The sequence below is a fragment of the Sciurus carolinensis genome, chromosome 3, assembly GCF_902686445.1.
Source record: "Sciurus carolinensis chromosome 3, mSciCar1.2, whole genome shotgun sequence".
Taxonomy (NCBI): domain Eukaryota; kingdom Metazoa; phylum Chordata; class Mammalia; order Rodentia; family Sciuridae; genus Sciurus; species Sciurus carolinensis.
The window spans coordinates 51,688,804-51,716,008 of record NC_062215.1 but is presented as its reverse complement, the minus strand read 5'-3'; the positions used below and the strand labels follow the sequence as shown (position 1 = coordinate 51,716,008).

General features: G+C 46.3%; 1 protein-coding gene across 3 annotated transcripts; it reads left to right on the top strand.

Annotated features, from left to right (window-relative positions):
* Positions 1-10,692: 10,692 nt before the first annotated feature.
* Positions 10,693-18,696, top strand: Alox15b (arachidonate 15-lipoxygenase type B). Of its 3 annotated transcripts, XM_047545864.1 has the most exons (14): positions 10,693-10,839; positions 10,928-11,150; positions 11,429-11,510; positions 13,634-13,756; positions 14,025-14,128; positions 15,322-15,494; positions 15,687-15,833; positions 15,926-16,129; positions 16,982-17,068; positions 17,209-17,378; positions 17,564-17,685; positions 17,783-17,883; positions 17,963-18,133; positions 18,517-18,696. In XM_047545864.1, the coding sequence occupies exons 1-14, from the start codon at positions 10,693-10,695 to the stop codon at positions 18,694-18,696; spliced, it is 2,034 nt and encodes a 677-aa protein (XP_047401820.1). The 3 variants fall into 3 exon arrangements, with proteins under 3 accessions (XP_047401820.1, XP_047401821.1, XP_047401823.1); XM_047545865.1 differs by lacking the exon at positions 16,982-17,068; XM_047545867.1 differs by lacking the exons at positions 16,982-17,068; positions 17,564-17,685 and having other exon boundaries at positions 17,209-17,364; positions 17,782-17,883.
* The last annotated feature ends 8,509 nt before the right edge of the window (positions 18,697-27,205 follow it).

The window sequence follows — 27,205 nt, the reverse complement described above, 5'->3', positions numbered from 1 at the left end:
TGGGACTGATTCCATTCCTGATTCCAAAGATACACCATGGTGGGCTTAAGCTACCCAGGGTATTCCATTCTCCTGGCTGCACTGGTTCGTTCAGGAATCCTTGTGTAACCACATAGAGAAAAAACAATGACAAAAAAAAAAAAAAAAAAAAAAAAAAAGGAGGTGAGAGGACATTTGCTAGCATTTTGGAAAAAAGGAGCATCAGCACTCTTCCACAGGTGCCACTGGGGGGAAAAAAACTCCCTCTTTTCCTAGTTGGTCGGGTGTGAGAACATGAGGTCTGGAAATGCCTCCGGAACAGTAGCCAGAGTGGAACCCAAGGATGAGGCTAACTCTGCAGAAGGCAGAGAGAAGAGATAGAAGGACATCAAGCCCTTGGTCCTCTGTGGGGCAACCATGTGTAAACACAAGGCAGAGAACCATCACACTCAGCTTAGATAAGCATGATTCAGCACCCAGGGCCCCCTGGTCACCTTCCTGCCCTGAACCAAGTTTTTGTTTTATGAGGAAGGTAGAGGGGAAATGGATATGGGGTGGGTAATTCACGGTGTCATACACCCTACCTGTGAGGCCTGGGTTACAATAGCCTACTGTATTGTGGAAGTCAATTCAAGTTAGAATTTTCTGTTGGTTAAACTTGTTATGTCCTATTGTTGGTAGTGTCCCTGCTTGGACTCTGGGTTCTGCCCTGACACTTTCTTGGATTTTCACTTCTGAAATGGGTCCTTCTTCCTTTTTTATCAACTTTCCCTCCTTCATTTCTAATGATTCAAAAATGCTTCTGGGTCAGTGGTTCTCAACGGTTGCTGAACATTAGAATCTGCAGCATGCTATACTTTGGATCTGAAATGTTCCCCAAAGTCTCATGTGTTCAAGGCTAGGTTCCTAGGTCTGTAGTACAACTGGGAGGTGGTGGAACCCTTAAATGATGAGGACCAATGGGAGGAAGTCAAGTCATTGGGAGTATGACCTTAGAGGGGTCACTGGGACCTTAGCCTCTTCCTCTCTCTTTGCTTCCCAGTTACCATGAGGTGAACAGGCATCCTTGGCTATGTACTCCTGCCATGATGTACAGTTGTACCACAAGCCCAAAGTCTGGGGGCCAGGTGACCATGGACTGAAACCTCTTGAACTTTGAACCCAAATAAATCTTTCCTCCTTCTAAGTTGATTACTTCAGACACTTTGTCAAATGATTAACACCAGAGAAGCTTTAAAAATTACTAATACCTGGGCTGGACAGGGTGGAGCACACCTGTAATCCCAGCTGTTTGGGAGGCTGAGGCAGGAAGATTCCAGGTTTGAGGTCAGCCTCCACAATTTAGTGAGTCTCTGTCTTAAAATAAAAAATAAAAGTATTTGGGATGTAGCTCAGTAATAGAGTGCCTCTGGGCTCAATCCCTGGCACCACAAAACAAAACCTAACATGTGGGTCTAGTTCCCAAAATCTGTGGAGAGACCTGGGTATTGCTTTTTGAAGTGCCCCTAGTCATTCTACTATGAAGCCAGGACTCAGAGAATCATTGTAAGAACACTACTTATCTTGAAAGAAATTCTCCTTTCATTCCACATTCCCTGCTATGGTCCCATTTCTCTGTTCCCCTTCACACTAAAACCTTTAAAAATTTATTCCAACCTCATTATTTATACTTCCCTACTTTCTGTTCTCTCTTCTTTTTTCTTCTGAATAATTTTGCAAGCATAAAGAAATAAAGAAGATAGATATAAAACCAATAAACTAAAAAACAAACGCAATCATTTTACCAGGGTCCACCTCTTTGCTTATCCCTAAGCTTCTTATAACTTTCCACAAATCTCAACCAAGAGAACTTAGATGTTAGTTCCATCAAGGTACTACCTGCTTCAACATAAGGATAGTTGTCCCTTGACATCCATGTAGGAGATTGGTTTTAGGATTCCTGCAAATACCAAAATCTGTGAATGCTTAAGTCCCTTATATAAAATGGCATAGTATTTGCACAGAACCTATGTAATCCTCCTGTACACTTTAAATTATCTCTATATTACTTATAATACCTAATACAAAGTAAATGCTTTGTAAATAATTCTTATATTGTTTGGGGAATAATTACAAGAAAAAAAAAGACTGTCCATGTTCAATACAGATGCAACCATCATAGGCCTGACTACATAGCACATGTCCCCAGGTTGATGAAACCTGTGAACATGAAGCTTACAGACACAGAGGGTCAACTATACATAGACAACAGTAGAAGGTGATAGAGTGGGGCTACTGATGGAACCCATGGGGAATTAGAGATGAAGAAATGCAACAGGTTGATATTCTAAGTTATTCTGGTCAAAATTGGAAGATTCAACACAAACACAAACTTCTACCCCCTTCCCAGCCTCCATTAAAAGAATAGAAAAGAGATTGTTCAAAACCAGTATTGTGAGCTAGGTGCACACCTGTAATCCCAGCTACTGGGGGTGGCTGAGACAGAAGGATCACAAGTATGAGGCCAGGCAGGGCAACTTAACAAGACCCTGTCTCAAAGTTGAAAACAAAAAAGGTCAATGGTGTAGCTCAGTGATAGAGCACCCCTGGTTCAATACTTAGTACCACCAAAAAAGAAAAAAAAATATAGTGTTGCAGTTGATTAAATATGTCCACAGATTCCTCCCTCTTCCTTCCATCAAGAGGTAGAGTCCCTTTCCTCTCCCACATGAACTCTGTGCTGGTGTGTGACCAACTTTGACTCGTGCCATGCATCAGAAGTGACTCTGCCAGTTCATGGCCTAGGAGACAGAGGCCTCCTGGGATCCAAACACCATGTAGTGAATGATGAGGATGATAGAGAAATGCCCAACCAGCCCCAGCCACTGCAGACAGGGGAGTGAAGTCATTCTTACTAGGCCCATGCCCGCCTCCCTCCCAGGGGGATTAGCTGTACAGGGAACTCTAGCTAACACCTAAAGCAGCCCTGCCCAAACTGCAAAATCATCAGCAAATAAACAATTTTTATGAGTTGAGGTGGTTTATCTTGTGTCAATAGATAACCCAAAGAAGCATATCAGAAACCAACAAAAATCTAAAATACCCTATCTCTAATATCCTCAGAGAAATTTTGACAATCATGAAATATGAACAAGATACTATTTTTAAAATAAACACAGAACAAAAAATAGCTCTTGAAATTAAAAGCACCATAGGAAAAATTTTAAAACTCAATGGATGAATTAGCAGAGAAATTTGAGACAATTCACTAGAAAATAGAGCAGAAGGCAACTTGATAGAAAATGGAAGAGAAAATAAAATGGAGAACAATAAATAAAATGGAGTACAGCCAGGTGCTGTGGCACTCTCCTGTAATCCCAGGGACTTGGGAGATGTAGGCCAGCCTCAGCAGCTTAGGGAGACCCTGTTTAAATTTTTTTTTTTAAATTTAGTTAAATAAATAAAGATAAAATGGAGAAATAAAGGACCAGTTCAGGAGGTCCTACCTCTAAATCATAGGAATTCAAAAAAGGGACAATAGATAAAATGAAGAGAAGAAAAAGATGAATAAAATAGCTCAAGACATCTTCCCAGTACTGAAGAATGTGAGTTTCAAGAATGTAAGGGCCTGGCTGGGGTTGTGGCTCAGTGGTAGAGTGCTTAACTAGCATGTGTGAGGCACTGGGTTCGATCCTCACAACCACATAAAAATAAATAAAGATATTTTGTCCATCTACAACAAAAAAAAAAATTGAAAGGGCCCACTGAATGAAAATAGAGTATACCATGGCTTGACACTGTGAAATAATGGAAGCTGAGGATAAAGAGGATCCTGAAAGCTTCTTGGGGAGGATATTAGATTATATGAAAAGATGAGGAATTCAAATGACTTAGGCTTCTTTATAGCAACACTGCTTTTCCAGTAGAGCAGAACTTTCAAAACTCTGAACAAAAAGGTTTCCAAACTATTGTGCAAGTATTCAGATCCATCAAAGGCATTTCTAGACATGGGAGTCTAAACAACTTCTTCCTCCCATGCACCCTTGAAGGACATGCTCATGAAACAGCCAAGAAAGAACAAAGCATGGGATGCAGGAAACAGGTGCTGTAGCAGTAGAGAGGTAAAAGGAACTGAGAGGATGATCCTGAAGCAAGAGTCCAGGATGACTGCCAAGCAGCAGCGAGCAGCCAACAGTGCAGCCTGTTGAAAGCCTGGGAGAGACTCCTCAGGATCACAGAACTGATCCAATATTTAATGTGAACATATTGAAGGGTAATAGAGACAAATGATGAGCCAGGCACAGTGGCACAGGCCTATAATTCCAGCAGCTCTGGAGGCTGAGGCAGGAGGATCCCTGAGTTCAAAGCCAGTCTTAGCAACATAGCAAGGCCTCATTTCTAAATGAAATATTTTTAAAAAGGGCTGGAAATGTGGTTAAGTGGTTAAGCCTCCCTGGGTTCAATTCCCGGTACAAAAAAAAAAAAAAAAATTGATGAATCTTTGGGTTAAATTAATGAAAGATATATAGAAAACAAGATTATGAATAACAAACATAATTATCTAGAGTAACTGAAGGTTTTGTAGGGAATGGGAAACTAATTACTATAATACACTATAAGGCTCCCTTCTCTATGAATAAATAGCACAAATAGAATCAAAATCATGTAATCAGCCAAGTGAGATGGTGCACACCTATAATACCAGCATGCCAGGAGGCTGAGGCAGGAGGATGGCAAAATCAAGCCCAACCTTGGCAACTTAAAGAGACCCTGTGTCAAAATATGAATGGCTGGAGACATAGCTCAGTGCTTTCCTAGCTTGTGCAAGGCCCTGGGTTTGATCCCCAGAACTAAAAAAATTAAATATTAAAAAAAATTGTGCAAACACTGAATGCCAGTTTGCACAATTCTAATGAAACTGTACTAGAACAGAAGTTAAGAAAGGTTTGCAAATCTAATGGAGTCAACACCAGATAAAAGAATGAAATCCTGGCTGTCATGGTGGGAAGCCAAAATGCACCTAGGTTTTTCAATAGATAATACATGCATGCTATTTTCAGGTGTGGTAGTAAATAACAAGATTATCAACAAAATGAGTGAGAATTCTTGTCTTTGATGAAACAGAAAAGGTAAAGTAGAGTAGGGAGCAGCTCTTGTTGGTGATATACTTGTAGAACTGTTAGACTCTTTAAAAACACATGCATCTGTAGCTTTTTTTAAACCCGCAGTACTGGGGCTCAAACCCAAGGTCTTAGGTATGCTAAGTAAGTACTCTACCGATGAGCTACACCCCCAGCCCTGCATCTACAACTTTGCTCCAAATTTTTAGAACTTAAAAGAAAGAAAAAGAAGGAGGGAAGGAAGGAAAGAAGAAAGAGGGGAGCGAGAAGTCAAATCATCCAGGGGTTCAAAGCAGGAGTACAGAGAATTTGATTGACATTTCTAAACATCAAGTAAGTCCCTTCCACAGTCAGGGCTTTGATTTCTTCATCTATCTCTCAGTGGATTGGATAATACCTCCCATTTGATATATCTGTGACCATCATAGGCTGTAGATCAGAATCAAATATCTAAACGCTGGGGCTTAGAAGTGGATTAGTTGCTTAGGATATGTGAAACCCTGGGTTGATCCCCAACACACTAAAAATAATAATAATAAAAAGAAGAAGAAGAAATGCTCAAGGGCAGTGACCCTAAGGAAGGATCACCATACTGTGCATATCTAACATCTACATTCATCCCCTGAACTTCCAGAAATGCTACCTTCCTGCTGTGAGGTTTTGCTGGGCAACTGGCATTTTTGACAAGCACCCAAATACTCTGATGCAAGTCAGAATGGGTCACACAGGGTCACAAGTTTAATTAACACAGAACCACACATTGGTTCTCTTTTAACCCTAGCTACCTCAGGCAGAAGGTGTTAACTAGGTGTTGCTCTATTTATATCACCAACTTTAGGTTATCTTCCTCTGCAACAGGGAGCTGGCTGCAGGCAATAGAGTCTACCTAGAATTTAATTATACCCACCACATTCATTTTTATTGTTACATTCTATTATGAGAAGTTAAGCTTACAAATCAATTTATAGTAATAATACTAACTTTCCTTTAAAATAGATACATTTAAATTTATACATTTATACAAGTGAAAAAGAAGACAAAAACAGCAAGAAAAGAACATCCAAGGATGTATTTTACCTTTATTTTATTTTATTTTAGTTTTTATTTTATTTTATTTTGTGCTGAGGATCGAACCCAGTGCCTCACACGTGCTAGGAGAGCACTCTACCACTGAACCACCCCAGCCCAAGGATGTATTTTAGAATAACATGTCTGTAAAAACAAGAATTGCTCACATTTTCCTAGACTCACTGCACATGGGTACATGAATAGAATACATGTAATTACAATTTGTATCATGAGTGATCTACAAATAAAAATATTTAACATATATGGAATGTGTTCTGTGTGCAAATGTCTACGCAAATATATTCCACATGTCAATTCAATATGCAAGTTATTCTTTCTAATTATTCATATGCTAAATCTGTAGTGGGTAACCGACCCAGGCCTGGATATAAAGTGAACTGAGGACGCTGCCGGGAGAGTGAGAGTTCTCCTCCCTATTTCTAAAGCTGGGCTTCAGGAGAACAAAATAGCACAAATTTACTCCTTCCTCTTAGAATATAAAGGACTTTCCCTGGGACCTACCACGAACCTTTGAAATGTAAATGCCCCTATGAAAGTTCAGGGCTCAAGGCTAGAGATACAGAAGAACTTGTAAGCCAGCTTCCTTTATCACAGTCTGCTTTTGTAAACAGTTCCTACTCTAAGACTCTTATACACAATCATATATTGTTTTTTGAAACCTTGTGTCCGATTATGTGCTGTTTTAGACTAGAAAATTTATGACCCTAGACAGCCTGTATGTTATGAAAAATTAGTCAGAGGTGCTCAGAATTTTGGAATGCTAATCTCCTCTAGGCCCACTGGTGTGAAATAAAGCTTGGTTTTTCCTACTTTTTGAGAGTCATCTTGTCGTTTCCACAACAAATCTAAAATTTGACCTAGCAAAGAATAATAAAAAAGAATGGATGTTTAGATAAAGGACATTTATAGACATTGCTCCAAATGGCCAACAAACACATGAAACTATGCTAGACATCACTAATCATTAGGAAGATGCAGATCAAACCTCAACTAACTCTTCATGTCTATCAGAATGGCTATTATCAAGTAACAGAAGTTAACATGAGTCAGGATGTGGATAAATTTGAGCTTCAGGCATTGATTGATATGGGAATATAAAATGGTGCTGCTGCTATGGAAAATAGTGTCACAATTTCTTGGTATGATCCAGCAATTCTACTTCTAAGTAGAATTGAAAAGAACTAAAAAAAGAACTGAAAGCAGGGATTTGAGCAGATCCACACAGGGAAGGGGTTTGGTAGGGGTTCCCACTATTCAATGGCAGACTCAGCTTGGTCTGTGATTTTAGGTTTCAAGTCCTACCTTCCACTCTAGCTGGTATCCTCCGCAAGTCTAGACTTGTTCCAGTTCAATCTCTAGAAAATAAATCTTTGTGAGGTTGGGAAGGATACTTTACCTACAGATTGTGAGAGGTAGAGGAGATACAGGAGAGTTTGGGAAGAGTTCCCAATTGCATCTAATTAAAGTTTTCATCTGATCACATCTTGATTTCAGTGTCACAAACACACCACTCTCAGTGGTGTCTGTCTCCCAATTCCTGAGACCTTGAGGGGTTTTCAAGTGGTAAATGACCACTTCTGGACTTTTACCTTTCTCCTGTTACATCAGTTGCTGATATCACCATTTTCATTTCATTTCTTCATTTCATTTTCTTGTCCTTGTATGTTTATGCTTTAAACCTGGTATTTTAGTGGGGTTTCAGGAAGGCAGAGGTAAGGGGTGTGTGTGTGTGTGTGTGTGTGTGTGTGTGTGTGTGTGTGTGCATGTGTGAGTGTGTGTTTAGCTGGAACTCCACTCCAGTCACTCTTCAACCTATACTCCAACCAGCTGCCACCCCCATCACAACACCAATACTGCTCTGCACAAAGTCACCTGACTCACAGTGAGATTCTGTCGTCTGTGCCTGACTTGGCTGCACAAAAATGGGTTGATTCCCTCAACTGCACTCATCAGTTGGGAGCACAAACTCCAAGACCTCCTTGCTGGCAGATCCAGTGATCATTTCTCTGTCTTCCTCTTGGTCAACCTCTTAGCAACACTTAACACAATTGCCCAGTCTCTTCTTAGCTTTCATGAAACTGCCTCTCCTGTTTAAGATTTTGATCTTAAATCTCCCCCCAAAGCTCATGTGTTGGAGGTTTGGACTCCAGGGAGGTGCTATTAGGAGGTGGTTAAACCTTTAGGAGGTGGGGCTAGTGGGAGGTTTTTAGGTCATTGGACCATGATGGCCCGAAAGCAGTGGGGCCAACTGATAATGGACTAGAACTTCAAAAACTGTGACTCTACATAAACTTTTTCTCCTTATAAGTTGATTATCTCAAGTATTTGTTGCAGTAACAGAAAGCTGACTAACATACTCCATGACCAATCTTTGTTGCTTCTTCCTTCTTTGCATGACTTCCAAATCTCAGAGGACCTCAGGGCACAGATTGCTCACTCTTCTCTTCTCCACCTATATTCCCTGCTTAGACATTTCCTCTAGCCTGTGGCTTAGTCACACCCATATGCTGGTGACTCCAGCTGCATACCAGCTAGCCCTGACCATTTAGCACAGGCGTGGTTTTGTTACCTGGAAAAAATCTAAATAAACCCTCTAATTTCACTCACTTGCTCTTTTAAAATTAATTAAATAGTTAAAAATCACTAATTTTGAAGGTCACACAGTTGGACAATCAATTATTGATCTCCCACTAGATATTACCTCCAGTGTGTGGGTTATGATGGTAATGGTTGCCTAGGTTTCTCTTCAGGGACCTGAGGGCTGCTTTTGCTGAAAACATTGACTCTTCACTTGGACCTACAGCTATCTGAGGGGTGACTGGAATGGGATGAAAACACATGGCATCTCAGTTTTCATATTGTGTGCCTCTTGCCGCCTTAACAACAATCTGGGTCAGATTCTACTCAGCTCTGCAAGTAGACCTATTGATCATCTGAAAAATGTTTTGTCCAAGACTATAATATAAAATTAGCTTGCACTAGACTTGCTTAGTCTCTCTCTCACTCTCTCCCTGCTTAAAGGCTAAAGACACATACCTGGCACCATGATGAGAAACAAGAGACCATGAAAGAAGTAAAAAGAAGCAGCACCCAAGTTCCTGGAAGATCTCTGCTTATTTCCAGAAAATAAATGAATATTCTTCTCTTTTATTGCCTATCTCTCCCCTGTTATTCCTGTCATATCTTAAACCCCTCCTCTCCCAAGAGTTGAGAAAGTGGATTTGGGAGCATGGGTTCCCACATCTCCATTCTTTGGTCACTGAACAATTCTTTCCTTTTCTCCAACACTAATCTCAGACATTGGTTCTTCTGTAAGATGAGCTTCTTCCTCTCCCCCCACCCAGTACTAGGGATTGAACTTGGGGGCACTGTACCACTGAATTACATCCCCAGCCTTTTCCTTACTTTTTATTTCAAGACAGGGTCTCCCTAATTTGCCCAGGCTAGCCTGCAACTTACATCCTCCTGCCTCAACCTCTCTTCCCCCAGTAGCTGGGATTACAGATGAGCACCACCACATCCCAAGATGAACTTCTGAACCTGGGTTTGATAACAGTTTCTTCACTGGGTATCTAATGGGCATATCAAACTTAGTATTTCCAGATTGGAGACCCCAAATCTGTATTTCCCCAAAGCCAACATTTGGAACTCTTCTTTTACTTCTCGGTCTCTTTCACTATAATCCTGCCTTTCCCTTCTCCAACAAACTAAACTCTTCCTAACTTCAGGACTTTTGTGCAGACAGGTCTTTGCACAAAATTCCCTTTCCTAGTCATACCTTTTCTCAGCCCTCGGGTCCCATGTCACCTCCTCTGCACCTCTGAAGGCCTTCTTCTTCACCCCACCACTTCCCAGGTCCTCACATCAGCTTGTTTGATTTTCTTCAAAGCACTTATCATTATCTGAAATTCTAGTATGTACAGTATTTGTTTACTTATTTATTCTTTCTTACACCTGCTTTTAACCTGCATCAGGGCCAAGATTGGGTCTTGTTTGGGCCTGTATTCACAGTACCTAATTTAGTCGCTGGAATAGTTAGCTCTCAAAATTGAAGAAATAAAAGAATGAATGCATGTAGTCCAAGAAGTCTTGTAGGAAGCCAAGAGGAGGGCACGGCACAGGCTTTTAAAGTTAAGATGGTAAATAAACAAGGTGGGGGTGGGACAGGAACAAACGTACCCTACCCATCCCAGCTGGGTCTCAATTCTAACCGGATTCCATCACCTAAAGGTCCTGTCCCCTAAATCTCAGGATGCCCAGTCCCTCCCTGTGCCAGCACTATGGATTCCCCTGCTCAATCCACTTCCTTCTAGGTCCGGTTCCAGCCTCTCGACCCCGCCCCTCCCCGCCTAATCCCAACAAGCTTTTTAGGGCGAGCAAGGGGTGCCCGTGGGCCCTTGGAGTCGTTGGCAACAATCAGCTTTCCCTACATAGGGCCTAGCCAGGTTAAGGCGGGGCATCTCCTCCAGGGTGAGCCATCCAGCTCTGCAGGTGTGCAGTAGAGAGGCAGGCTCGGGCTGGCACCATGGCCAAGTTGAGGATCAGAGTATCCACTGGGGAGGCCTGCGGGGCTGGCACGTGGGATAAAGTGTCTGTCAGCATTGTGGGGACCCAGGGAGAAAGCCCCCCACTGCCCCTGGACCACCTGGGCAAGGAGTTCACTGCAGGCGCTGTAAGTGCGTGGGGGGGTGGGCAGAGGTGGAGGTGGAGCGGGGAGAGCAGGAGGGACTACCCTTCCTCATACTAAACCTACCGCCCAGGAGGAGGACTTCGAGGTGATGCTCCCCCAGGACGTGGGCCCAGTACTGTTGCTGCGCGTGCACAAGGCACCGCCGGCGCTGCCTCGCCCGCTAGGGCCCTTGGCCCCAGATGCCTGGTTCTGCCGCTGGTTCCAACTGGAGCCGCCGCTGGGCGTCCCACTCCGCTTCCCCTGCTACCAGTGGCTGGAGCAGGCAGGGGACCTGCTGCTACGAGAAGGAGCAGGTGAGGAGGCAGCGGGGCTGGCTGGCGCTACAGGAGGGACACAGGAGGAGGTCTGTTGTTGGAGGAAGTGCAAGGGGGAGTGACCAGAAGATCTTTGTGGCCATGGTGTAGGGCAGAATACGTGGGAGCAGTGGGCAGGAGGAGGTGGCAGCCCGGTTTGGGAGAGAAATACTTATGGGGGGAAGTAGCTGGTGGCGGCAGTGGAGGAGGGAGTGGTGGGGATCAAAGGTAGGAGGATTTCTTCTTCCCCCTCTCCACCCACTTTTCTTCTTCCACAGCCAAGGTCTCCTGGGCAGACCACCATCCTACCCTCCAGCGACAACGCCAGGAGGAACTACAGGCCAAGCAGGAGATGTACTGGTGAGGAGAGAGCTATTATTGCAGGGAGGGGGCACTTTAAGGGATGAGGGACAACCTGGAACTGCTGTTGATGACACAGACTAATGCCCTTGTCTTGTCCTCTCCTATGAAATGTGCTCCGGGAACCAGCAGCATCTGCATCCTGCAGGCACCTGTTAGAAGGGCAAATTCTCAGGTCCCTGGTACCTCTGACTTGGACCTTTAGGGTGGGGGTGGGGGGTAACAGTTTTTGTCTTGACAAATCGTTCAGATGATTGGTGCCCTTTGAAATTTGAAAAACACCGTTGTAAAAGCCATACCCTGCATGTGTGTTCCCTACCCTAGGGGTTTTACATACATCAGCTTGTATCCCTCCAGAAATGTGAGTAGAACCAGAAATATACCACCCAAGCCCCAGGAGACTCTTGCTCCAGGGCAGGCAGGGCTCAGTATTAGGGTACAAGGGGTGAAAGTTACAAAGAAGCTAGGAAGACTGGTGAGGATTCCTGAGGCAGAAAGTCAGGAGCCACTCTTAGGTGCTGATTTTCAGAAGATTTGATCTTGTATTTTGCTGTCCCAAGTCTGGATGGCATGCTTTTGCCCCAGGTCTCTGAAGACAAGCTGATTTGGTTCCTGGGGATTCTATGTGTGTCATGAATTACACCCCCAAGAATATCATTGCACTAAATCTCACAGCAACAGCCCTGGGAAATGGAGCAGATATTGAAGTCTATTGTCTCCATAGAGACCCAGGGCCAATCTAGACTGTTCCAAAAGGAGCTATGAGATCTTAGGCAAGTCATTTAATCTCTTTGCTCTTTATCGTTTTCTGCAAAAGGGACCAAGAATACCAGTCTCCTTAGGGTCATTAGGTAGAACAAATGAGAAAATGGTTAGGAATGCAGCTAACCAACCGCCAAGTCCTGTACTATTACCATTGTTCATGTTTCTAGTTAATGCTACTCTATCTAGGCCTTTAGTGCTTAAGAGTGAGACCTCAGCTCCATTCCATCAGCATCAACATCACCTGGGAGCTTGTTAGAAAATGCAGGCTCCTGGGCCTATCCCAGACCTACTAAGTTAGCACCTGCAGTTTACCAAGACTGCAGGGTGAATCATGTACACTTTGAAATCTGAGAAGTAGGGCTTGGCCACCACCTGGTGGCAGTGTGCTTTAATTGCAAATTGTTCTTTGAAGTTGAAAACTCAAGCAATTTTTTAATAAACTGAAGAATAAATGAATGACAGAAGGACTGGCTGGAGGGGTCCTCAGTTTTCTGGAACATGATTTTACCATTTCACTCAAAGGGTTTTGGCTGTGAGATTTACTTGATAATGGGCTTTAGAGATGCCTAGGCCGAAGCAAAGTAAGTTGCTACAGCTACCACAAGCTGTGGAGGCTGGAGTGCTTCTCTATGGGATGCCTGTCAAAGGTAACTGAAACCCTAGGGACAGCCCCAACTTCATGACTGCCTTCCCTCGGCAAGATGCATCTGTGTTAGTCAAGAGTTGTGTGCTTGTCTAAACAGAAACTGACTCCAACTAGCAGACAGATAAAGAGGGAATTTATTAACAGGACACAGAGGTGGTTACAGAAGTGTAGAAGTATAGGCAAGAAGAGTTACCAGATCTCAGGCCAGAAACCAAGGCAGCCCCCCCCCCCCAGATGCTTTCTCTCTCTCTCTCTCTCTCTCTCTCTCCCCCTCTCTCTCCCCTTCTCTCTCCCTCCCTCCCTCCCTCTCCCTTTCTCCTCCCCCTTCCCCCCCCCCCTTTCCTCTCTCATCTCTCTTTCAGCTTTCTCTGGTTCCCAGTCCACACGGTGGAAAATGGCCATAGCTGACAATCCCTATATATACACTCTATATAATCTAGATGGCTCTGCCCCAATCTCAAGTTCCCTCGGAAGGACTCTGGTCTAGCTCTGCTCAAATGCTCAACTCCAGATCATTCAACTGTGAACAGAGAGAAATCTCACTATGCAGCTCCTTTGAGCCTTGTGGGTCAAAGAGAAGGGCAGATCTCAGGAAAGTCCTTGCTCGCAAAAGGGAGCTGGCTTGACCAGGGCCCACAAGGGGACTCCCTCTGCCCTAGTCCAGGGGCTTCCTGAGGTCTCTTGCTGATCACCTGCCTATTCTGCCCTTTAGCTGGAAGACTTACATCCCAGGTTGGCCTCACTGCCTTGACCAGATGACTGCAAAAGACCTGAACCGCAACGTGAAGTACTCTGTAGTCAAGAACACCAAATTCTACATGAAAGGCAGCTCTGCGTGAGGATGCCCACCCTTTCCTGCACTGGTTTAGATGCCCTACCACCCCTGCCTTCTGCCCTCCCCTACTCAGCTCCCCTGCCATTGGTGATATGGGTTACACAGCCTCCTGCACATACCAGTTCCCATGGGCAGTGACTACCCTAGGGGCAATAACCACCTCAGACCCTGAAAGCTAGTTTAGGATCCTAGAAAGGATAAGGCTGGCTGACTGGGGAGGGTCTTCCAGGGTCTCTTGCCCCCTCCCACCCCTCGCATCTCCTGGCAGTGTTGCAGAGCTCAAAATCAAGGGACTGCTAGACCGCACAGGACTCTGGAGGAGTCTGAGAGAGATGAAAAGGATGTTCAACTTCCGGAAGAGTCCAGCAGCTGGTGAGGAACTTGGCACAGGGTTCCCAGGGCATCAGTTCTTCTCAGGGTATCAGCTCCCAAGACTGTCAGGAATCTCAAAAACCAAATGCCAATTCTCTGTGGGACTCTGGGCAGGACCCGTCCCTTCCTAGACCTTATGTTCCTCCATAAACATGGACTGTGAGGATCCCTGATGTCCTAATCCAATGGACATTTCTTGAGCTACTACCCATCAGACACTGGCTTGGGGCAGTAGACATAGTCCCTGTGCCCATGGGACTCACAGTGCCCATAGGACTCACTTGAAATCAAATCATTGGTGTCATTTGTGAGACATGATCATTGTCTCCAGGATAATGTAAAAGGGGAACCCACCTACCCTGGAGGGGGGCCCTGGAAAGCTTTCCCCAGAGAGTTGAGTAGACATTAACAGTGCCAAGGATGGGCTGTGGAGCAGAGAGCTCCACAAGGCCAAGGGAAGGCCCTGAAGATGGAAGGATCAGAGGGAACAAAATCACTGCTGTGGCCAAAGCATGTTGAATGAGGAGGAAGGAAGGTCAGAGAGGAGACTGGAGAAGTGGCCAGGGCCCAGTTGGTGCCAGGGCCATGTATGGGCCATGGCAGGACTTGTGCCTTGTGATGCTATCAACTTATGGATAGGTAGGGAATCATATGGCAGATGTGCTCTATAGGGTGGGTGGGGGTAAGAGTGGACGCAGGAGGACCAACTGTGTCTCTGGCTGAGGGCAGCAGAGCATAATGGCCTCAGCAAGGCAGTGGCAGAAGAGATTGAGTGAAGAGGTGGACCAAGAGGCCCTGTGGATGGAAAAATCAATGGGACTTGATGGGAGGAAAATGAGGGGACTGGACTCTGCCACAGATAACCAGATGGTTGGAGTTGCCATTCCCCAGGATGCCAAGCAGTGGGAGAGTCCCAAACTGGAGGAAAAGCCTATGTTCTGTCTTTGATATTTTGTATCTGAGGCTGGTGAGTCATTCTGGGGAATGTCAGGTAGATGGGGGACAGTGGACTGGGCACTAAGATTTTCTGTTTGGTGAATGGGCAGGAACTGATGCCAAGGAGCCAGGAGAGGTCACCCTGAGAAAACTTTAGGTTGCTCAGGATGAATTACAAAGGGAACTCTTCTGTAAGGTCAGGAGGAAACCTATTGGAGCTGGGGTGACTGGTTCCTGTGTCCCCCATCCCCATGCAGAGTATGTGTTTGAGCACTGGCAGGAGGACACCTTCTTCGCCTCCCAGTTCCTGAATGGCCTCAACCCTGTCCTGATCCACCGCTGTCGCAATCTCCCAAAGAACTTCCCGGTCACTGATGACATGGTGGCCCCAGTGCTGGGCCCTGGGACTAGTCTGCAGGCTGAGCTGGAGGTGGGGCCCAGGGCCCAAGCTCTGCCAGCCCCATCTCAATGCCTTCGGGCCCATCCCCTGCTGGAGAGGGAGGGGTACACATTTGTCTCCCAAAACACACTCCTCTCTTAGCCCTAAATCTCCCTACTTCTGCCCACCCCCATTCTTTAGAAAGCCAGGTGGTATCCCCAGCTCCCCTTCTCTCTCCCACAGAAGGGCTCCCTGTTCTTGGTGGATCATGGCATTCTCTCTGGCGTCCATACCAATGTCATCAATGGAAGGCCTCAGTTCTCTGCAGCCCCAATGACCCTGCTATACCAGTGCCCAGGGCATGGACCCCTGCTGCCCCTTGCCATCCAGGTCTGTAGTGGGGGATAGGGATGGAGAGGGTCCCACCATCACTGGCAGGCACTCATTGCTGCCTCTCTCCCCACTGTTCTCCTCACCCCCAGCTCAGCCAGACCCCCGGTCCCAACAGCCCCATCTTCTTGCCTACTGATGACAAGTGGGATTGGCTGCTGGCCAAGACCTGGGTGCGCAATGCTGAGTTCTCTGTCCACGAAGCTCTCACACACCTACTGCATGCTCACCTACTGCCTGAGGTCTTCACCCTGGCCACACTGCGCCAACTGCCCCACTGCCACCCTCTCTTCAAGGTCAGTGTCTCATTAAGGTGGCCCAGACTGTGCCCCAAGATCCCTGCACCTTGTCCTGCCCCTTGTAGTACCTCTTCAGAGTGGCCTTTCCTCAGGCATCCCTGTCTTCCCAGGCTGGGACGCAGAGGTCCCATCCCACTTCAGTAGTGTCTCCCTGCACAGTCCTCCTGCTTCTAGGCAGACCCTGAGCCAGGGTAGATGCCATGCCTCAGGGAGGCTGCCAAAGTGAGAACATGGCTTTGAAGGACCAGCAGGTTTTCTACAGGTTGTTTCAAAGCTAGGAACTCTCTCAGGAGTATTCTGTAGGTTACTGGGCTTTGCTGAGTCTTCAGATGACACAAATCTGTTTCCTCCATGGCATCAGAGGCATCTCCTCTGAGAAAGACAGGATTTCCCCCTCCCAGAGCTTCTCAGACTCTGATTCCCACTGAGATCGTGTTCTGGATCCCAGATACAGACCCTGCTTTGTACTCTTCAATCCAGGCTGATTTTTTCTAACTATCTGCAGCCTCTGAGACTGAGAAGTGAGCTCTGGGGGACAGTTCTACATTGCCAGGCCCATGGTGCTTCTACTGCCCTGGGCGGAGGAAACCACTGGATGCCAGCTCACAATGCTCATCCAAATCATTTGCTAAAATGATCTGGGGCTCAGAGAGAGTAAGGGCCCTGCCTAGGGGCATAGAAAAAGATGTTAAGTGAACTCTGCCTGGTCTCTGGGTCTGGAGCATTGACCCCTGTCCCAAACTGTCCCCACTAGTCCCTGTGGTCTTTCTGAGTGACTTACATGGTGGGTGCCTCTGTGGGACAAATCTAGGGCCATCTGCAGTTCTGTCCTCTCTTTCCCCTTACCAGCTGCTGATTCCACACACACGATATACCTTATATATCAACACACTTGCCCGTGAGCTACTCATCGCACCTGGCCAGGTGGTAGACAGGGTAAGAAACCGCCTTAGGACATTTCTTCAATTGGAAGAATCTCGGGTTCTGGGGCTGGGGAATGGCTCTGACTCTCCAATACCAGTGCTGCCTCCTGCTTCTGGAGCAAAGTCCTAGTGCTCAGGAGTCCTGTCTCCCAGTCCACAGGCCTTGGCATCGGAGGCTTCTCTGAGCTGATACAAAGGAACATGGAGCAGCTGAGCTACTCTGACCTGTGTCTGCCTGAAGATATCCGGGCCCGAGGAGTTGAAGATATCCCAGACTACTACTACCGAGATGATGGGATGCAGATTTGGGGGGCAGTGGAGCGGTGAGGGGCTGTTCCCAGGGAACTAGGGGACAGGAAAGGCAGGAAGACCGGAAAAGAGAGGGAGGGTCCAGAAAGGTTCACAATGAGAAGGAGGCTGAGACATGAATGATATTGGGCAGGGGTGGTTCTTAGAGAGGATAAGAGAAGCTTCTCAGAGAGGGACTGATCTTGGGTGCTTTCTGCAGCTTCGTCTCTGAAATTGTGAGCATCTACTACCCAAGCGATGCATCTGTCCAAGATGACCAAGAGCTCCAGGCCTGGGTGAGGGAGATATTCTCCATGGGCTTCCTAGGCCGGGAGAGCTCAGGTACGGAGCCCCCAGCCCCTAGGCCCTACCCTCGGGCCTCTGCAGGGAGGTCCTCAGGACCCTATCAGCCCCAGCCACAGCCCAGCTCTCCCCACAGGCGTGCCGTCCTCCCTGTACACCCAGGAAGCTCTGGTGCAATATGTCACCATGGTGATATTCACCTGTTCAGCCAAGCACTCAGCCATCAGTGCAGGCCAGGTAAGGGAAGGTCAGTACCAGGGGTGCCAGAATGGAAGGACTGGGCTCCTCAGCCCTATTTCTCCCTCTCTATCTTCAGTTTGACTCCTGTGTTTGGATGCCCAATCTGCCGCCCACTATGCAGCTGCCACCGCCCACTTCCAAAGGACAGGCACGGCCAGAGGGTTTCATAGCCACCCTCCCACCAGTCAATGCCACATGCGATGTCATCATTGCTCTCTGGTTGCTGAGCCAGGAGCCTGGAGACAAAGTGAGTATGGGCATAGAAGACAGTGTGTTGTTTACCTTCCCTGGCCCAGACCTGACTCTGCCATGAAGAGCTGGGTCCCTTTGCCCCACAGAACCTCCCCCAGTGGGACACATGAGCTTTGGGACACAGAATGAGAGATAAGTGGCTGAATGAGATGATGTGTAGCTTCAAAGGCAACATGAGATGATGCTCCTTTAAAACTTTAAATTAAAAATTCTCAAGAGATGCCTGCAGATATCTTCACTTGAAGAAGAAAGCTTAAGGGGAGGGGCATGAATGAGATTCAGTGGGAACTGGGAACAGAACAAGCTAAGGTGGGTCACAGCTACTCAGGGGATGGGACTTCAGCAGCCCCCTCACCCAACCTTGTGGTTGGTCTCCAGAGGCCCCTGGGCACTTACCCAGACGAACACTTCATAGAAGAGGCCCCACAGAGAAGTATTGCTGCCTTCCAGAGCCGTCTGGCCCAGATTTCAAGGGACATCAGGGAGCGGAACCAGAGTCTGGCGTTGCCTTACACCTACCTGGACCCTTCGCTCATTGAGAACAGTGTCTCCATCTAAATCCCTGGAGAACTTGGTGCCATGTGACATACATCCCTCTGACCACATTGCTCTAGGCTAACTGACACCCAGAGAAAAGGATCCCCAAGAGAAACAGGCCCCAGTGTGCCTCACTTGGGACAACCAAGCCCCATGTAACTCACCCCCACTCCACAAAGCAGAGAGACAAGGGGCTGAGGTGTAGCTCAGTGGAAGAGCACTTGCCTAGCATATGCAAATCCCTGGGTTTCATCCTCCACCCCACAAAAGACAGAAAACAAAACACCCACAGAGAACAGGATGACGAGAACCTTTGGAGACTTCAAGCCTCAAAGTGCACAACCCCCTTAAGGGTTTTACTAGTTTGTTTTGTTTTGCCTTTTATTACCTTGGACTGTAACCAGGAAATGCATGATCCTGACCTACTGACCACAGCTGATTAGACAGCACGGTCACCTGACTCAAGGGCAGCCAGCCCTCCTGTAGGCTGTTGGACCACACAAGAAGTAATTCAGCCTGAAGACTGCCCAACGGGTTGACCGTGACCTACTATCCCAGCTTTAAAATGAATGAACACTAAGAAAAGATCATTAGAAGCCAGAAGGAGGAGAACCCACTGCCCGGGGGTGGTTGCAGGCAGTGTCCTCCTCTGTTCTTAGAACTAAAGTATATTTTAAAGCAGGTTCTATTTTGAGAGAGTTAAAAACTATTAATGGATGACTAATCATACCTTGCCTTCCCAATTCCATCTTCATGACGGAATTCCATTTCATACAAATTCTTTAATTCTCTGTATGTGTGTGTGTGTGTATGTGCGTGTGTCAGATTTAGTGAGCATTCATTAACAAATGAATCCTTTTGAATTCACCTGATGATTTTCATCTTTGACTAATATTGTAGGTATCAGTGCTGTAGGTGCTTAGCTTCATTAATTTTTTTCTTCTTCTACCTTCTTTTTTTTTTTTTTTGTACTGGGGATTGAACCAGGAGTCCTTTACCACTGAGCTACACCCTCAATCCTTTTTATTTTTCATTTTGAGACAGGGTCTCTAAATTACTGAGGCTGGCCTTAAATTTATAATCTTCCTGCCTTAACCTCCCAAGTCTCTGGGATTACAGGCATGCACCATAGTTTCACTAATTTTTATAAAACAATGAACAAAATGCAAAACATATACTGTATCTGCATAAACCCAATCATGGAACTCAATGGACAAATGCTTCGGAAAGAACAGTATGGGCTGGCAGGTGACATGTGAATTATTCTTCCCCAATGAGACCCTGTGTGCCCAAAGAGCTATGCATCTATTAAACTTCTTTGGTTTCTATTAATAAACATTTCCTGCTCACTTAGGCCAATAAAAGAGTTCATGCAAATGAAACTGTTTTGAGGAATTAAAGAGTTAAATGTTGCAGTCTCAGAAAAGACCAGAAATCCAGGTAGCTTTGGGCAACTGGAGCACAAAAACCCAGGGACACTTTCCCAGGCACAGAATTGGAATACTGAATAAATATTTTTTGTCCTTGATTCATTTACCTCAGGATTCAAACTCCATGAGAAAGGTTCTGCTTGACTTAACTTGAAATGTTAGGAACCACAAGTTACTGCAGACAGGTTATGTTCACCAAGTATATCACACTCTTTCCAACATTTCCCAGGCAACCTTTTGCTTAGGGTGGTGCCATGTGATTAATTCTGGCCAATGGACTGTGAGAAGAAGGAATGTCTACCACTTCTGAGTTGAGCCAGTTGTGAGTCAGTGTACCTCCTTCAACCTTTTACTGTCCTGCTGAGGCCAACTTGAAGACATGTTTCAGATGACACGAGCCTCATCCTTACTTCTGTCACTGAACTATAAGCTCAGGAGGACAAGGTTCAATCACTAGTACTGAAAAAAAAATTGAATCCAGCAAAAGCAGTTAGAAGATATCCTGCTGAATGCTACCATATTTGCACAAAGAAATGTTTACAGTGGTGTTCTATGCAATATTATTTATAATATGGAAAAAAGTTTTTTTTAAATCTAAATATCCTTTATCCTGAAGAACTAAAGGCACCTTTCTACAGTGATACATACATACCCATGTTTATAGCAGCACAATTCACAACAGCCAAACTCTGGAAACAGCCTAAGTGTTCATCAACAGATGAATGGATAAATCAAATGTGGTATATATACACAATGGAGTTTTATTCAGCCATAAAGAAAAATGACATTATGGCATTTGCAGGAAAATGGGTGGAACTAGAGATTATCATGTTAAGCGAAATAAGTCAAACTCAGAAGGTCTCTCATATGGGGAAGCTATTGAAGAAAAAGGAAAAGAAAGGTGGAGGTGGATCTCCTAAATATCAAAGAGAGATCAGTAGAGGAAAGGGACCAAGGAGTGGCAGGCAGGGAGGGAGGAGAAGTACTAGGGAGTGACATTGACCAAATTATATTGTGTGCACATATGAATATGCAACAGATTATTATGTATAACTATAATGTACAAAAATGTGGAAAAATTAAAATCTAAAACACATTAGGAAGGAAATATTAGACATTAGGAAACAGTCCTATGAAAATTAATGTAGCTGTTAATAAGGTCAATCTATAAATACTGACATGGAAAAAACATTGTTATATTGGTGGAAAAAAAGTTATACAATGATAAGCATAAGATTCCTTTTATGATTAAAAAAGCTAAGTATGAAAATCAAGTCAAATTCAAAGGAAAATGTCTGGAGGGAAAGATGCATTCCCACCTGTTGTTTAAAAAAATTGTAAAAGGTGGACAGTACAGCAGGGCCACATAAGAGGAATAAAGTGGGGAACTTAATTTGAGAGAAAGAGAAAAGGAACTCAGAAAAGGACGTTTGATTGCCTGATATACTTCCAGGAAATAGGCCTGTTAAGAAAAAATTATCCTAAAAGAAAAATTATCAAAAGCTAATACATAAAATCAAGAGGACAACCACCTGTTCTCTTAAGGATATTTAACATTCTAGGAGACTGTATCATTGTTTGCTATTATTAATAAGGTCTCAGTTTCTGTAAAGTTCATGTAATTTGATTCCAGCAGAAATGCAAATGATTTCTGTTCATTCAAAAAGATAACAGCAAAGATATTAGTTTATTTCCCTGTAGGACACTGAGAGTTTTGTATTTAAGCCAGCAATTATATCTTAACCTTCCTTTCTTACATCACCTATACATGGCCAGCACCTCAATTATTCTTAGAACAATTGGGTTGAATAAAATCTTTGACCTGTGTTGAATTTGTATAAATTGTGCTTTTAATTTTTTTTTTTTTTTTAATACTTTGACAAGTTGGAGCTGAGGGCACATGTGTTACCCGAGACCAGGACCTAGAAGCCTAGTCCCTTCTTCCCTCATTGCTGGGCCCTCTTCCAGCCTCCTCCCTGTACCCTCGCCCCATCCATCTTGGATGTTCCAAATGTCTCTGCTCAATCCCAGGGAAAGGTGGGAAAATCAGTCATCCCCAGACTTACCCCTTCCCTTCCTCACTGACTTGGAAAGTGACCAGGCCCAGGATTGAGGATGAGAGCAAGGGCTGGCAGTGATAGTCACCGAGTATCTCAGTGTCTGCAACTGTAGTCATTTACAGAGAAGCCCCTCCATAGGTGGGCGTGGACAAGGTAGAGACAGAGGAGGAGGCACCAATTCTCTTAGTGGGGAGTCAACTGGAACCATCTGGAGGAGGAGAAAGGGAGTATCCTCTGGACTAAAAAGAGACCCAGGTCCCTAAGGTTCATAGAGGTGGGGGCAAGCACGAAAGGAGTCGAGGTTATTCCAGGACTCCAGGTCTCAGCTCATTGAGCTGAGCCAGAAAGCAGGAAGCGTTTCCTGGTCCCACCCAAGCTTCGCTGCGCGCTGGAGCCAGTGGAGGACTTGGAAGAGATGCCTCCGGATGGAGGCACATTTGGAGAGCGCAGGTCACCGGAATCTGAGCAAAGCGCACAGTTTCCTCGACCCCTACTTTGCCTCCCCAAGTGCTCTTGAGTCTTCGGGACGGGCCCGCCCTGTCTCAACTCCTGTTGCACTTCCGACCCCCCAACGGCCCTCTACAGGCGGGTACCAGATACATGTGACCACCAGCTCCTTCCTAGGCTCGGGGACGGGGACGACGTGTCAGTGCTCCTCATGGAATCTGCAGGAGAGAGCAGTGCGGTGCCTTTGGACAATTTCGAGGACTTCAACCCAGGCGCACTGAGTACCCGCGCCGCCAGGAATCCCCACTCGTTTGAACAGCGCTCCCACACTGGCCTTCTCCTTCTGCCCACTGGCCCCAGAAGCATGACTTCGAGGTGACGCTCCCCTAGGAGCCCGATACTGCTGCTGCTGCTGCTGCTGCTACTGCTGGTGCATTAAACTCCCCTCCCACCTGTCTGGTCAAACGCTCTCAGGCACTTGTCCTTGCCTGAGAACCCGGGTTCTGCGCGGGTTCCTGGTGAGGCAGTGGCTGGGCGCCCCCCTTCGCAGCCTCTGCAATCTGGAGCTGAAGTGGGCGGGGCCTGGAGTTATGAAGGATGGGACAACTGAGCCGGCAACTGGTGGGCCAGAGCTGCAGGAGGGGGACGAAAGGAGGTAGACCCGCCTAGGGGTAACAAAAGGAACAGGGCAAGGAGGAGGTGAGATGGCTGAGAAGAATCATACTTGGGGATGGGGTTAGGGGAGAGGACTGGTTCTGAGGATGGGTCAGGTGAAGATGTTTTGGGCTAGAAGGAATGAGTGGAGGTGGGAGGGGCTGGTGGAGACAGGGTGAGGGTGAGGTGGCAGTCCCATAATGTGGAGTGGCTAAGATCCCTCATTTACATTCCCAACATCTCTGCTCTTTGGGTCATGGTCTCTGCTGTCTGCTGTTGAATTGGGGGGGGTCAATGAATGACATCAGGCAAACTTCTGTTTTGGAAGGTCTGCCTTAGAAGGAATGGGGAGTGAGCAGATGATAGGAATGGCCTGTTTCCCTGGAGGAAGTGGTAGAAGGGCATTCAATGACTGGGGTCCTTCCAGTTCAGGGATGCCTCCACCCCAGGCCTGAGAAGAGGAGGGGGAAGAGGCTGGTGTTTAAAGGGTGAGAGGCAAGTGCCTTTCTCAACTAGCCAAAATCTCCTCTCCCAGCCAAAATCATCTGGCAAGCAAAACAACCAGTCACCTTCTGCTCTGCCCAGCACCAGGCTTAACTTAAAGAGAAGCTGTAGAAATATCTGGAAGCAGGAAAATTCTGGATTGATAGTCCCCAGAGTCCCCAACTCTTGATGCTTGCCCAGTTTGGGGGAGCAAAGAGACTCCTTTGCTCTTGCCCTCTGAAGTCAATTGAGCCTCAGATCTGACCAAGAACAGCATACATGGAATCCTGGCATATTTCCTTCAAGAATCCCTGTCCTAAATGTTCTCTTTACAACCAGGCCCAAGGAACCCACCCTTGTAACCCTTTCCAATGCCCAAAGGGTGGGGTCTGGTCACTAACCAATCACTGCCATCTCCACCTCTGCCCCTACCCAGGTGGAGTGAGTTTTCCTCTGGGGATACTCCACTGCCTGGATGCTGAGAACCTCAAGGAGCTTGGTCCCAACCTGTGCCACTCGGGCATGGATCAAGTAGACCAGAAACTCTACCTCACCTCCCCATGAGCCTGCCTGACCACCACAAGACATCTCCTTCTCTATACCTGGTTCCCTCCCCAGCCTGTGCCATTGTGATTTTCTGCAGGAAATTTGTGCAGAAGTTAAAGGGATAGCAGGACAGTCAACAACCCTGGAGAAACCAGAATAAGATTCAGTGCACCTTCATCTTCCTCATTCCAGTGTCAGGTCTGTCATGTGTGCAGGGATGGGGCAGGACCAAAGGATCCTCAGCAGTCACCTTGTGGGACTGAGGACCAGAGGGCCAGAATGAAATCTTTCTGGAAATTACAGATCTTGTCATGCACAGTCACCAGTTCCCTCCCCTGTCCTGCACAGAACCCCATTTCTGTCCTGAAAAGCCTTGCTCCCTGTCACTCAGGGTTGCTGGCCTCCATGTGAGGAAAACAGGTGGCAGAGCATAGGGACCCAGGAGGATGCCTTACTTCAAATGTCCTTCCCCATTGTTTGTCTAGCCATTTGCACTTCCAGGCTTCAGAAAGGATGCCCTTAAAGTAAGTTCTAACAATTCCACTTCTTCCTAGTTCAACAACAAGGAGTTACATGCAATTCCTGGGGCAAACTCTCCTTTCCCACCTTGTCTGGACACCAGCAACCTCTGTCCTGTGCAGCAAGCCAACCTTCTAAAGCTGGGGAAACTAAGTCAGGGCCTTGGAGCCTGTTTGCTGACCAATGGTTTAGACATGAAGTGTCCCCCAAAAGCTCATGTGTAAGACAATGGAAGAATATCCAGAGCTGAAATGATCAGGTCATGAGAAGTGAAATGATAGGGTCATGAGAGCCTTAACCTAATCGGCAGATTAATTCACTGATATGGATTAACTGGACGGTAACTGTAGGCAGGTAGGTGTGGCTAGAGGAAGTAGGTCACTGGGGGTGTGCCTTGGGGGTTATATTTTGTCCCTGGTCAGTGCAACTCTCTCTCTTTGCTTCCTGGCCACCACGTCCTGAGCTTCTTTCCTCTTCCATAACTTCTGCCATGATGTTCTACCTCACCTCAGGTCCAGAGCTATGGAGTCCACAACCATGAACTGAATTTCTGAAACAGCAAGCCAAAACAAACATTTTCTCCTCTATGTTGTTCTTGTCAGATATTTTGATCAAAGTGATGAAAAAGTTTCCTAAAACATCCCTTCTCCAACTTCATAATATTTCTTCAAACTGTCCCCAACACTGAATAACTGGGGGGGGGGGGGGACTTGTCTCGGGAATATCCTAAGCAATTTAGAGAAATTAAAGCTCTTTCAAAATTGCACCTATTTGGTTGGGGTCTTGGGATGCAAACTTGAAACCATGTCAGAGGATTCAGGTGTGTCCACTCTCTGATACCCTCGTCCCACCGGGTGCATTGTAGGTTCAAACTAGGCATGTTGAACTGTCAGTTTAACATCCCTAGCACCAGTGCTTTGCCCCAAAGTGGCGCAAACTCTTTTGAATGATTACTCTGGTTTAACATATTACCCAAACTGTCTCCTGGCAAAGTTGCAGGAGAATGGGCCCCAGGACTGGTGATTTTTGACAGTAAATTGGAAGAACCCTTGTGCAGTGGAAACTGGGAAGGATGAGAGGGGCTCTCAAACTCTACTCTCATCCTAGAGATAGTCCCAATGCATACCACAGGGCACCCTTAGGCACTCCAAAATGGGGGGTGGGGGGGGCAGGGAGATCAGGGGACTTCTCAGGTAGAACCTGAACCTCTAATTCTTGTTTTCTGAGAAACTACTCATTGGTAGTCATTCAACCAGCTGAGGAGGGAGGAAGAGAACCCACTAGCATCAGGAAGGGACCACACTGGGAAGCTGGAGTTGAGTCCCAGAATGGTGGCAGGGCTGGAGGCAGGGGACCAGGGTGACCTTCCGCTTGTCCACTCCTGCAGAGTGTGTGTTTGAGCTCTGACAGAAGGATGCATTCTTCACCTTCCTGTTTCTGAATGGCTTCCACCCTGTCCTGACCCATCACTGTCACTGCCTCCCAAAACAATTTTCATGTCACTGATAGGGTGGTGGCCTAGCAAGGCTGCAGGCTCAACTAGAGGTGAGGGGACAGAGACCCAGTCTCCCTTCCCTGATCTCCTGGTGCCCTTAGGAGCTGTTAAAATATGAGGTATCCCCCAAAAGCTCATGTGTGAGACAATGCAAGAATATTTCAGAAGAGAAATGATTAAATATGAGAGATGTAACTTAGTCAGTGGCTTAATCCACAGATGGATTAACGGAGTGGTAACTACAGGTGGGATATGGCTGGAGGAAGTAGGTCACTGGAGGCATGGCTTTGGGAATTATATTTCGTCCCTGATGAGTGGAACTCTCTACTTCCTGGCGACCATGTCCTGAGCTGCTTTCCTACACCATGTCCTGTGCCATGATATTCTGCCTTGCCTTTGACCCAAAGCAATGGAGTTGGCTGTCTATGGACTGAGAACTTTGAAACTGTGATCCCCAAATAAACTTTTTCTCCTCCACGTTGTCCTTGTCAAGTCTTTTGATCACAGCAAGGAAAAAACTGGCTAAAACAGGAACCCACACATCCAAGCTCCCAGTCCTGTTTCTTTCATCTGGTGCTGGCCCCACTTCATCCCTCTCACTCCTGTCAGGTCTCCTCATTCTCAGCCTGCTAACCATCTTTCTCTGGGCCAGTGGTTCCTGCTCAGCACCTGAGCAAGAGACATCATCCTGAGATGATGAGGGCTGAGTGAGAATGCCCTCTCTTGGCACTTCGCCAGCTCCACACATTGGCAGTGGCCCCAAGGCTCAGAAATCTTGGTGATGAGTTGATTATCGTTACAGAGAATACCCTGCAGCTGGTCAGCTGAGCACTCTGCAGTCTGAGCTACTGGAATGAGATGTGCCCTAAGCCGGTAAAGAACCTCTACATCCTGCA